The sequence below is a fragment of the Solanum stenotomum genome, chromosome 7 (genome assembly GCF_019186545.1).
Source record: "Solanum stenotomum isolate F172 chromosome 7, ASM1918654v1, whole genome shotgun sequence".
NCBI classification, from domain to species: domain Eukaryota; kingdom Viridiplantae; phylum Streptophyta; class Magnoliopsida; order Solanales; family Solanaceae; genus Solanum; species Solanum stenotomum.
The window spans coordinates 8074477-8087921 of record NC_064288.1 but is presented as its reverse complement, the minus strand read 5'-3'; the positions used below and the strand labels follow the sequence as shown (position 1 = coordinate 8087921).

At 35.0% G+C, this 13445-nt stretch overlaps 2 protein-coding genes across 2 annotated transcripts; one reads left to right on the top strand and one right to left on the bottom strand.

The window, feature by feature from the left end:
- Window positions 1-2832: 2832 nt before the first annotated feature.
- On the top strand, window positions 2833-8384 carry LOC125871312 (protein PALE CRESS, chloroplastic). Its single transcript, XM_049551902.1, has 7 exons — window positions 2833-3002; window positions 3096-3160; window positions 3747-3941; window positions 4999-5085; window positions 5748-5798; window positions 7331-7513; window positions 7721-8384. Exons 1-7 carry the CDS (start codon window positions 2882-2884, stop codon window positions 7952-7954), a joined length of 936 nt encoding a protein of 311 aa, XP_049407859.1. The 5' UTR covers window positions 2833-2881; the 3' UTR covers window positions 7955-8384.
- Window positions 8385-9289: 905 nt separating this feature from the next.
- On the bottom strand, window positions 9290-13110 carry LOC125870504 (isoamylase 2, chloroplastic). The gene is made up of 2 exons (XM_049550950.1): window positions 13008-13110; window positions 9290-12112 (listed from the first exon to the last, which is right to left on the bottom strand). Exon 2 carries the CDS (start codon window positions 12042-12044, stop codon window positions 9408-9410), a length of 2637 nt encoding a protein of 878 aa, XP_049406907.1. The 5' UTR covers window positions 12045-12112; window positions 13008-13110; the 3' UTR covers window positions 9290-9407.
- Between the last annotated feature and the right edge of the window lie 335 nt (window positions 13111-13445).

Genomic DNA, 13445 nt, shown 5'->3' with positions numbered 1-13445 from the left:
TTCCAAAAAACTATCTCCAACATGCACCAATGCCTAAATCTATTTTGTACGCTTTCTGGGGAAACTATTAACCAAAAGAAGTCTAAAGCTATTTTTTCCAAGAATTGCCCTCCCATATTCCCCAAACTTGTTAGAGACTTATTTGGTATAGAGACCTCTACGGAGTTTGGAGAGTATCTTGGATATCCCATTTTTAATCGAAATCCCACCTATATAGACTTTAATTGCATCCTAGATAATATGACCAGTCGATTGGCGGGCTGGAAAGTGCATTTTCTCACCTTAGCTGGACGAATTACCTTGGCAAAGAGTACTCTCAATGTCATTCCTACATACCATATGCCTTACTTTAAATTGCCTAGCTTCACCCTTAAGAGAATCGACAAAGTTCAGTGAGATTTCATTTGGGGTAGTACTGCCGTTAAGAGAAAAATGCACTACCTTAGTTGGTCCCAAATAACCAAACCCAAAGAAGAAGGAGGTCTGCACCTTATTAAAGCGGAGCATAAGAATAACGCCATGTTAGGTAGCTTAGCTTGGAGGCTCGTCCTAGGCTCGGTGTCTGGGCAAACTATATGCTCACTAAATACTACAAAAGAAATAAACCTACCAAAGGAGGTTCCTTTATTTGGAAAAACATTCTTAAATGGTGGAAGACTTGTAATAAAGGTATTAGGTGGGTGCTCACTGATGGAAATAGAGTTAACATCTGGCATCATAATTGGATCCCTCCAAACAACAATCTTAGGTCCCTCATCGAAGGCCCCATCAATAAGAATGAAACTGATATGAAAGTGGTTAATCTCATTATCAATGGTAGTTGGAATCTCGACAACTGTTCCTTTCCTATCCCGACGAACGTGACAGATCGCATCTACCAAATTCCTCTTGATACTCATTCAGGATCAGATTTTCCCATCTGGACCCTAAACTCTAACGGTCTCCTTACCACAACCTCCCTCCGAAAAATGCTGCAACCTACAGATCCCAACAATTACACCTTCCAATGGATTTAAGATCTATAGACACTCAATAAAATCAAGTACTTCATGTGGCAATGCTCCCATAATAGAAATCCCTCAAAATTGTATCTTCAAACCCTCAACATTAGCAATGATAACATTTGTCCTATTTGCAACATTAATCCCGAATCCCTCAGCCATATTCTCATCCATTGTCTTATAGCCAAGCAATTTTGGGAAAGTTATCACATAATCTTTGATACTGATTTTAATACTTATGATAATTGCCTGGTGATGATCAAAAACAAAAACCCTATCATGCAAAACCCAAAAAAAAAAGGACTTAGAATTGGGTCAAAGCCAAAGTATAATGAGATAGATCAAAAATAAATATATTACTTCCTTGGTCTCCTATTCCAAAAATTCGTGATTTTACTTGTTTAATTTGGTAAATTAAGTAGGCGTTTGGCCATGCGATATGGAATCAGCATTTGGACATGCAATTTTATGCTGATTCCATCTCATGATTCCATATCATGAGATGTGATTCCATATTCTCAAAAAATCATGATATGGTAATTTCATATCATGATTTGAGATATTTTAATACAAAAATTGATCTACAAGTTTATATTTTGTTAAAACAACCTCATATTTATATCTACTAATTAATCATTTATTTCATATGTAAATAAAATTTATAATCACATCATTACTTTTAAAAATTTATTATTCTCACCGACATAAAATTTACTATTCTCACCAACATATAGTCACTTTAACTCACACCAACCGATTGTTAAAGTGATGAAATATTTATGGTCTATGAGCATGAAAATATAGTTGCGGATGATATTGACCAACAAATGGATCAAAGTAACAATGTTCGTCTTCTCGGTCACATGATCAAGAAATGCAAGTTCAGCGTGAGGAAATTGTCCGTACTATGTGGGAGAATTATATTAAAGACTATTACACTATAATTTATGTTCAATTTTTTTTATTAAATTAAAGTTAGATAAAACAATTACTTAAGTGGAGAACGAATAGCTTTGCAATAATTTATTATGCGATTTTATAATTTCTTGTTTATTTGATAAGATTGAATAAACAATTGGGGTTATTTTAATAGTTTTACGACTTATGGGATTTTTATGTTTATGAGAAAATATACAACACAAAAATTTCATATCGCATGTACAAACAAAACTTCAATTTCATCTCATGATTCCATATCATGATACCATATCGCATGACCAAACAGGCCCTAAGTATAAAATTTAGGCATAATATTTAAATGTGTTTTTTAATTTGGCGTTCATTGTCATTTATGTTCTTCAATTTTGGGTGTGCATAAGTAGGCATTTATCTTTCTTTTTTTGATAGGTTAAAAGTGACAAACAATCGAAAAAAATATTTTTAAAATATTACACAAGTAAAAGAGAAAAAGAGAGTATTACTTAATAAGTATGTCACGTTAAATATTTCTTTTGTCTCTAATTACTTGTTCAATTTTGAATTGACACACCTATTAAAAAACTAATGATTGAGATATTACGTTTATTATTTTATCCCTATTAATTATTAAGTAGATGAATTAAAAAAACTTAAGATTTTCAAGAAGTTTTACCTTTTGCAAAATAATTAATTTGGGGTATAATAGGTAAAAAAAAGTTATTTTTTCTTAATTTGTCAAAATAGATAAGTAATTAGAGACAACTAAAAAAGAAAAAGTGGACAAGTAATTAGAAACGGGGAATATTGGACAAGTAAAAATTAACATAAACTTGTTATTTCTTCTTAGTTACTAATTTTGTAATTAAATATACATAAAAAATATTAAAAGAATATATAAATACATAAAAATGGAGAGGATTTATCTGGGGTTTTAGGGAACACCCATTTTAGGCAGCAAGAAAATGGAGTCAATAGCTCTAGGATTAACATGCACTGCCACTGTTTTCCCTCATTCTTTTCCTTCAACTTCTTCTCTCTCAGCAACTTCAACTTTTAATTCAATCAAATATCCATCCACCACAGGTCAGTCAGCTCCACTTTAATCTTTTCCTAGTTTTTTTTTTTTCAATTTTGAGGTTAAATGATTGATAAAATCTGAAAAGTTTCAATTTTTAGCATTGCGAAGCAAGGGGATTGAAGAGAAGGACCTTTATGGACTTCCAAAGGAATTTTATGATGATGTATGTTCTTTTTTTGCCTCTTATTGTTTCTGGGTCTGTTTCATTTTTGATGTTTGAGCATATTTTTCCCATCTGTCACCAGTAAATTATCCAAAATTAGGGTAGGGAAGCCAGGGAATCAAACCCCTACCAACTGAGCTTCTAACATTCCCCGTAATAATTTTGTTTGGATTACTGGTTTCTAGTTTGATTCTTGCAAAAGGGTAGAAGATAAGGTTACGAGGGTCAAAAGATTCTAATTTTAGTGCTCTCAAGTCTTTTGAAGTAACCCTTCGTTTCAATTTGTCTGTCTTACTTTCCTTTTAATCCGTTTTAAAAAGAACTTGTACGTTTTTTTGACAACTCTTTAATTCTAACTTCCGGCACACCACAAGATTAAAGAGCATTGTGGTACATTCTACCTATTTTTAGTTTAAGACCACAAGTTTAACATCGTGCCTAGTCAAATACCTTCACATAAATTGAGACGGAGGGAGTAATACTGTAATGGAGTATAAATTATTGTAGAGGGAGCAATGTATAATCAAAAAGGAAGGTTAATACTGTTAGCATGCTCTGGAAGTTGGTGCTAAGCTTTCTCTTATAGGAATGGCAAGCTAAACAAAGGGAAAAGACTAAGGAATTGCATAGACGACGTCAACAGGAGGAAGAGGAAGAGGAGGAAAAGATAGATGAATATCGTGAAATTGGATTGCGATTGAAAGATTATCCAGAAGAAGATCTTGTAAAGGCCAAGAAATTGGTTGCCAGCTTCATTAGATCAGCTGAAGAAGTGGAAGAGGTGAACAACTTTTATTGTTAATGTGTATTCTTATTTATTTCTGGTTGGATATAGACAATATACACAAGGTGTATGAGGCTTTCCCTGTGATGCAACTGTATTTGTTTTCTAGAATAGTTGGATTTTAGCCTTTATGAGAACATTAACATTGTACCTTGTTAAGTATTTGGCTTAAATACCCAGTCTAGGAGAATCTGAACAATGTCAAAGTTGTTGCGGAGCTGGTGTTAATACAAACAAGAAAATCACTAATTGCTTTGTCTTTTTCTTTCTCCTTTTTTCGAAAAGAAGAAATTATTCTCTTTGGCCATACTGATGTCTTAGTAAGCAAACTGGTAGCAAGGGGGTTATCTTTTAGCTTTACCTACCCCTTGTTACCTTGTATCCCCTTCAAGAGAGTTAGAAGCAAAAATCCTCATTTCTCAAGGATATAGTTTTTTTTCGTCAATTGCTAATTAAGAGTTGTACAATTAATTTATTGATCCTGTTGATTTATGTGGCCTTGAGAAAATTAGTAAAAGAGTTCAGTTTTGGAGCTATAGATTTCTTTCTTTTCCCTTCTGTAGGTTACAGAATTGATCCCCAACAACCCTTCTTTCTCTTGAGGGACATCTTTCCTGAGTTATGGTTATCTATCGTGTTGTTAATTTAGCCTTTAGATCTCTTCTTGCTTGTGAAATCTATCTATCCATTATACACGAACTTTAGCTACTTGGATGTGACAGAATACATAAACATCTTCTTATTAAATCCTTTTCTTATGACATCTATCTGTCTATTCCAATTTTTCTTTTTTGATGACTGAGAAATACCAAGGTTTGGATGGTGCCATGGTGGATAATGGGCCCGCCACTCTACCTTTCTCCACCTAAATACCAAGCTTTTGTTTATAACAGGGTTTGAACCTGTGACATATGCCTAAACCACACATCACATGTTTCTCTCTTACAACTAGACCAAAGCCCTAGGGATTTTTTCTTCAAAAGTCCAATTTTGTGATAGTTTTCTTATTGGACATTGTTTCTTGTATGGATCTTGTTTTGATGTTTATGTGCAGAAAATTGAGGAAGCTGCAGAAAAAGGTGAACTCGATGAACTTGTTCTATTGATCATATGGAATCGGCTTGATCTTGCTCGGCGTGATGTAAGCATTTTATGGCTTATCTTACCTTTCTATGACTAGCTCAGCTACCCTGTTCTATTTCCTTTGCTTTTGCTTGTTTGTGCAATGGATTCTCCTTTGGTCATCAGTATTAGTGTCACATTCATTTTAGCATGTTCTTTAGTTCATGAGCTCAGATGGAAAGCGGTGGCTGCTGCAAAATTTGTCATTCCTACAGAGTAGCAAATTTGGAACAGAATCTCCACAAGGTTTTCCCCAAATAAAATGGCCTAGTTTAAATGAGAAAATTTACAGGACTTACTGTGACAATTAGATGATGAAATGCACCATGGATGATATTTCATGCATTATTAAAATATTAGGTATTTTTCATCACTCATTGACAATTCTGTGATTCTGTCAATTCCTTTAGATTCCATCTTCTTGTATTTTAAGTCCTTCATATGCACTGTCAATGTTTGATTAGTATGGTACTGTTGCATAGGCAGTGTGGAAATGGGAATAAGTCTTTTTCATACTTTGGTGTAATAGAAGACTATGCAGCCTCCTAATTATGTGCTTGTATAGAATATCCTCTAGAAGTCCATGTGTGGTAGCTTAGTGAGCCCTCACCACTAACTCTTTAGTAAAAGGAACAAAAGAAAAATCTAATGCATGTAAGATATCTTTTTTGTGCATTCCAGGATGAGAAGGATGCAGTTCGAAGTCTTGATCTCTTGTACAGGCGAGTTGAGGTATGTGAAAACAGTCTTCTGTAGAAGCGCGCTCCTGGCCAAAAAACTCGTATTTCTTTGATATCAATTATTTAAAACATCGACTCTTTTAGGGGTTTGGGCTAAAATCATCCCTCAAGTATAACTCAAACCTGGGGTACATCCTTATGGTATAATTATGAACAAAAACATCCTTTAACTATCCCAAACTTTGCAATAAACATCCTTATGTTAAAAAACTAACAGCTAAAATAAATACATGTGCCAAGCACATGACTTCCTCCCAAATCCCCATATATTGTACGATTGATTTCCTCCCAAATCGTGCCCCTGATCCTTATGTAGACTTCTACCTAGTTCTCTAAGGCTCATCTGTACTATAGTATGATAAATTGTATAAAGTTCATAGCTGTACCCATTGGAGCAGATTATTTTTCTGCACAAAAACATAAAAGAAGAGTCCCAACATTTTGTGGCTATTGTTTATGAAGATGAAGAAATCCGTACAGTATATGGAGATTTGGGAGGAAGTCATGTGCTTGGCACATGTATGTATTTATTTCAGCTGTTAGTTTTTTAACATAAGTTAACATAAGGTTGTTTATTGCAAAATTTGGGGATTATATCATAAAAATGTACTCTAAGTTTGGGTTATACTTGAGGGATGATTTTAGACCAAAACTCACCTGTATTTTCATTTAACTCAATTATACTTGGTAATTTTAACCTTGATAGTGTTCCACTGAATTTCCTTTCTTTTCGTATGTGTTGTATCCCTCTGCCTGCCAAAAGTAACTTTTGTGTGGTTAACTGTCATTTTAAGGAAATGCTCATCATCTCAAGTATCCAGCTTTGATAAGTATCTTACCCATTTGTTGATCTTTGACGAATTGACAAGTAGATGTGATTTACTAATTATTTTTGGGAAAATTGTATGAAATAGCAAACTATTAATTCAAATTAAATGTTATAGTCATAGTTTATTTTAATTGTAATTCGTAGCAAACGTCCCCTATCTTTTGTCATCTGATTCGGTATACAATTGGCCATTTTATACATTTCGGTATAAAATGTATAAAATGCGTTTGTGTTTGTATAAAGCGAGAGAAAAGTGTATATACAAATACATATATTTTCGTCCTATACACTTCTAATTATACAAATACAGATCTTATTATACAAATTACAATGTATAAATAAATTTATACAAAACTGAACAATTCGTATAAAATTGGATGTTTGTAGCGAATTATACAAATCAAAAGCTCCATAGCAAACATAAAATTTGCTATGGAGCGCAATTATGCAAACTATAGTTATAACATACAAATATGATTTTTATGCTTACTATATGTGAAAGTTGCTCTTTATTTTTATCTCTCACTCGTGTCCTTCCTTTTTTAGTTTGTCTTTACATTTCAGGCTTTTACTCATGTCTTTTCCTGACTCTGTCACACAATCGTGTTTTATCTTTCATCATGCAGGAAAAATACCCAGCTTTCTCTCTGTCTTTATTGTTTTTTCTTGTCTAACACCTTTAGCCTTGCATTTAGACAGAGATTTTGAAGCGGGAAGCAACTCCTGCCATGAGACTACTGAATGATCTTCTGAATATGCATGATGGTGGACTAGACAATGAAGGATGGCTCAAGGCATGTAAAAAACGTATGGTTGATACATTTCCTCGAGAGGACCCATTTAGCATTCTTGTACCTGCAGGTTTCGACATTGACACGGTACATTTTTACTCGTTCATATTGCTTTTCTGATTTGATATAAACTGTTCATCTTCGTACTATCAATCTATGAGATCCAAAACCTGATTGTACTTGTGTGATAACTGATATTTACATTCACTTCTCTCTATGTGGTATGTGCGCATTAATTCGTTACGTCAAGACATCTAAAGTTGCTTTTCTCACTTTCTTTGCATTTCTTGTTAGCATCAAGGTCCCCTAAGACCAAGTTTGGAAGCTGACGATATGCTTTTGAGGATAGATTTTGTCAGAGAGGTGGACAAACTGTTAAAGGAGGTGCGATCTGAATATACAGAATCATTAGAAGCACAACGACTTGATCCAGAATCAGTCGCGAGTAGATTGAAACAACAGGAGAAGCAACGCGCAATACATCAAGTTGAAAGTCTTTTGGATCTGGCCATCAACTTGGTGTGGTAGTCAAGTTGCTGCCTCTTCCCAATTTAGAAATATAGGCAGAATAGAAATCTCATTAGAGAAGAAAAGTTCACAGAAGGTTCATCGATAATATGTCCCGTTCATGAGGTTCCTACTACCATTATAGTTACGACGACTCCATGCCACCAAGTTATAACATCTTATGTAAGATAATTTTGTCATTTCTCCTTCCTTCCCCTCCCCATGGAAAAAAACTGTGTGCTTCTGCTCCTTCCCAGCCGAGAAGAGTGTCTATGTATTAGCTGGAAGAATAGCATTTGAAGCTTTACCAAGTGTACATTTAGGGGTTGTTTGGTAGGATACATTAAGAATAATAATGTATGTAGTAGTTTCGTGTCTTACTAATACCTTGTTTGGTACATTTTTCAATCTATGTATACACTATTTGGTGTTATGTTATGTATGTTTAGTAGGTGACAAATCATGGTTTTAGCAATGTAAGGATTTTTGTTGCATGGTTAAAAGACATGATTGCCTGGCAAAATCTTTTCAACATCCTATTCACTGTATTTGTGGAGGTATTTTAGTAAACAACTTTTCTTTTTCAGAACTCAAGCAAATGTGTGTTATTTTTAATAAATCAAATTAAATCGTGCATAAGAAATGACTTCAGTTTAACTAATGTTAGCATTACTAATATGTCCTATTCAATATTATTCTTATACACTCAGCTAAACGACTTCTTAATGGTGTAGCAAATTGTCCTGTAACAGTCAGTGGATGAACATATAATTGTTACTCCCTCTTTCCCTGATTACTTGTCCATTTTGACAAATCAAGAAAGGATTAAAAAAAAATTACCTATTATACCCTCAATTAATTACTTTGAAAAATGTAAAACTTCTTGAAAATCTCAAGTTTTTAATTCATCCACTTCATAATTAATAGGGGTAAAATGGTAAACTCACTATGTCAATCATTGTTTTCTTAATAGGTGTGTCAATTCAAAAGTGGACAAGTAATTAGGGACAGAGAGAGTATGTACCAGGAAATCTTGCTCTAGCTAACACTTATTGAGGCATTTCAAATTTAAGCGGCCTTGGTTTTCTACTTGAGCCTCCCTCCAAGGATAATGGTAGATGAACAATCATTTGATCTCCATCACAATCGGCATTAAATCCCTTATAAACTAATGGATGTAAACAAATAGCACGCCCCTCCACTAAAACGGGCCGGGCTGGAATGCATGTCTGCCTAATCTATGCAGAGTGGGTGCTCTATTCAGCAGTAGAGGATACAATCATGTCAACAAAACTTGCAGCTGACAAAGCTACAATGGCACTAATCTTTACATCTTTTACATAAGAACTCTTAAGATATTTGAAACTGCAAAAGAAAATGTTTAGATACAAGTATTCTCAGTAAAGTCTTCTTATTTATTCAGAAAAAAAAGCCTCTTATTTAAACATATATATATACTTAGGGGCTTTACAAACTATTGCCTCTTAGAAGAAAGTCTAATCTGTTTCTTTCTCTTGCTAGAATCTATTTCAGCTAGTCTCTGAGCTTCAAACAGCAAACAGCTGTGAGACTTCATCTCATATGCAACTAATTCATCTTCAACTGGAGTTCCCTTCTCATCGAAAAACCCCGGGAAAGGGAGGGCTGTGTCAACGAGACGATGCCATACCATATCTGTTGGAGGTGGTGGAAGGATAACAATCTCTGAATCACCAGCACCATTGAAAGCAACAAACAGGTCACCTACGATATCAGAGACTAATGTCTGGCTGACTTCAGCATCGGCCTTCAAAGTCATAGCCAAGAATTTGCTAGACGGGCCATCCCATTTCGGAGGAGATTGGTCACTCCCATGCCACTGGATGTTTTCTTCCTTCAAGAAGGTTCTCTTTTGAAGAAGATCACTTCTTCTCATTCTTAAATTACTCAAGAATGAAATAAACTGGGCAATCTGAGTCCCAAAACCAGTTTTTAAAGTATTCCAACGCAAAGATTTTCGAGCATCATATGCAGGGGAACCTCCTGAAGACTGACCACACTCGTCTCCCATGTTAAGTACTGGTACACCTAGAGAAATGAACAATATGAACAGAAAATTACGAACTTGTTTAAGTCGTCTCTCTAGGACAATGTTATTGGTCGTAGCGCCTTCTTGTCCACAGTTCCAACTTAGCTCTGAAGCCACTTCATTACTACTGAAGCTAACTAGGTCAACAAGTGTGAGTCCAGAATTTCTGGCAATATAATTAAAAGAGAATGCAGGACCTCGTCCACCTGCGAAGATATCCCCACTTCCACAAAGTCGTGTTGCTAGATTGCTTAGAAGACCCTCGCCTCTCAAGAAGTCTCGAATGTCATCACAAAATCTCATATTTATCTCTGCCCATCTCCTCCAGTGAGGGAATAAATTTTCCCTCGAATCATTGGTTAATGGATTCCAATTATCTGCAATCATCTTGACCTTTGAAAGGATAGGATCAAAGGCAATAGCTTCAACTAATGGAGGACGAGATAGAATCTCTCCATTGAACCCTCTCAACAAGGAAGAAGAGTTAACAAAAACAAAACCATCAATATGAAACTCAATTACCCAGTGGCGGAGACAGTCCAAAATCATTTGTTGGACTATGGGGTAATTGCAATTCAATGCATTTTGAATATTCAGATCCTGACCACCTTTTATGCAATATGAAAAGTTATCAACATTCATCAAAGGTGCATCCTCTGCAGTGTGAGTGAAAACAACTTCAAGAAAAACCTCTATCCCGTTAGCATGTAATTTCTTAACCATATCCTTCATAGATTTAATGACAGAAAGAGGGTCACCAGAAGGTCCATACATATTTCCAGGGGAAAAGAAATGCCACGGAAAATAGGGTCCTTTCTGCTCATCAAAAGGGAAAATTGGCTCCAGTAACATTGCATTCACACCAAGATTTTTAAAATGGTGCCATTTTTTGCTAATGCCAGAGAAAGTTCCAGCAAGGTCATCAGGTAGCTTACTGGACTTGTCCTTTGTAAATTGAGTCACATTTAAGCGGTAAATTATTAGTTTCTCCATAGGTAAGCTAGGAGGGACATCACCGCTCCAATCATAGCCAGGTTCCAGGCATAGTTCTCCAAGATATTTTGGACGTATCTCAGACCCACCCTGACGAGGAATAACACGCCTTATCACCTTAGCATATGGGTCCAAAAGAACCAGCTCTCCCTTCCCAGAAGTAGCTGCCTTACATCTATAACCATAAGTCTTAAATGGCAAAGAACAATCTAAAGCAGCATGCCAAATATTGCCTGATCGATTAATATAAGGATCTAGATCAATCTCTAAAGAAGGTTTTTCAACTGATATGTCATCATACAAGCACAAAACTACACCTTTTGCACTGCGTGAGAAGAGAGCGAAATTCACGGATCCATCTGGCTGAAAGGAAATACCCAATGGAGCAGGATGCCCTGAACTGAGACCAACTGGTACAACAAAATTTGTGTTCCTGTGGCTTCTGATTTCTGAGTTTTTCATGTCAGTTACTAGTTGTGACTTCATATAGAAGGAGATATAGAAGGGGGCTAAACTTTCTTCAAAATCCAGCTCAACGGTGACCTTGCCTGAAGGTCCTTGCACAAATGGTGTTTCAACAGTACTACTTTTTCCATCTGCTCCACGTCTGTTTAGATCCAGAGGCATAAAGCATGAAGCCTCAGATCTAAAAAGACCCCAAACCATAACTAGCTCAGAATGTGCATCTGAGAGCTCCAATGGCAAGACTTCTACAAGCACTTTGTACTTTCCATTTGTCTTTTCCACCAAGACTTTCACTTGACCACCAATATCTGTCCTGAAAAGGTAAGTGGGAACCCTTTTTGCAGATGGAACAAGCGAAATTCTCGATGCTGATAGTGCTTTTCGTCGATGAGCTCTCCTAGGAGCTTGTTGGTCATTATTTCGACCTATGCCAGAGAAATTCATGTCTTCCAATTCCAGCTTCCTTAGACTGCATACTATTTTACCACGGTTACCTGATGATGCAGGAACCAACTTGGTTGACTCAGTACTGCCATAGCTCAACAAACGTGAATGCACAACCAACTGTATTGGTGAAGTTGCCATTAGCAGCACGCAATGTTACGACAGCGTCAGATATAGAACTTGGTGGATCACATATTCTTAGTCAAGTCCTGCAAAAATACAAAAACAAACACTACATATCTCAAAAGGAGTTGGAAGAGGTAGTTGCCTTGGCGAGAATTCTTCAACAGGCAGAACAACTAGAGTAAAACACCATAATGGAAGCAACAGATGAATGAATTGAACGTGGAAATAAATTGCAAGAATCATAGGCAGATCCATGTTAGAAGTCCACCCACTACCTTCAAAAACAGTAGACTCAAACTATTAACGGAGGGCAAATATACTTGAAGTAAACAACTTATACTCTCCCCCATGTTTCAATTTGTTCGTCTTAAATTCCTTTTTAGTCCATTTCAAAAAGAATGTTTTTACTTCTTTTTCGACAACTCCTTAATTCTAAATTTCCACATGACATATTTAAGATCACAAGATTATTGATACATTCTGCATATCTTTAGTACTTTAAAACCACAAGATTCAAATGTCTTTCTTTATTTTCTTTAACTCCGAGTCAATTCAAAACCAGACAAATAAATTGAAATAGAGTGAGTACCACCTATAAATCGGGTCAAAATTCATAACATCAAAAAGGTCATTACTAATATTGATGAATTGGTTTTGGTTCTGCACCAGATGAAATACTTTTTATTTTGTCAACCAAAATTTTAAGCAAATATTATCAAAATTGATTGTTACAGCATATAGTATCAGTCTATCACAACTTGAAGCTATTATCAAATTGGAAGCAAAGAAGAATTTACACAATAACAGTCCAGTTGAGGATTTTATTAAGAAATGTGAGTGAACAAAACACTAACATCTACTAATTTACTCTAAAAAAAAATTGTAGTTTACCATGAAAAATCAGTCCAAATCTAGTCTGAAGCAGAAATTAAAGTAAGAAGAAATGAAAAAATGTAGAGAGAGAAAGAGGAGACATACCCATAAGGATTCAGTCAGAGAAACAGAATGTGAGGAATTTGAGAGCAGTACCAATCTGGGTCCATTTATTTGTTCTTTTTCTGTTATTTCCATATCCCTTTTTCCTCATGATTTTAGACAAATTATTTTTATTTTTGCAAGATATAAATTTTATATTTTTATATCGTAATATCTCTCAAATTATACTCGTAATTTACAAAAATATGTCCTTTAATTTGATTTTAAATATGTAGGACACAAATTATTCATTAGAATGCAGTTATATATTTGTTCAATTTTATACAAAAATAAAGTGTTTATCTATCTATTCACAATTTCACATTCACAGTTGAAGAGCATATATAAATTAGAATCGATTTAAAATGAATGTTTATGTATTAGTATCTCATTAAAAAGCTTTGTATGTATTATATTTTAGGGGAAAAGGACAAATATACC

What these genes read in the sequence shown, in the direction of transcription:
- LOC125870504 (XM_049550950.1), bottom strand. Translation starts at nt 12,044, where the DNA reads ATGGCAACTTCACCAATACAGTTGGTTGTGCATTCACGTTTGTTGAGC.
- LOC125871312 (XM_049551902.1), top strand. Translation starts at nt 2,882, where the DNA reads ATGGAGTCAATAGCTCTAGGATTAACATGCACTGCCACTGTTTTCCCT. An exon ending in CAAATATCCATCCACCACAG is followed by an intron (nt 3,003 to 3,095) that starts GTCAGTCAGCTC and finishes TTCAATTTTTAG; the next exon opens with CATTGCGAAGCAAGGGGATT. An exon ending in CAGCTGAAGAAGTGGAAGAG is followed by an intron (nt 3,942 to 4,998) that starts GTGAACAACTTT and finishes GTTTATGTGCAG; the next exon opens with AAAATTGAGGAAGCTGCAGA.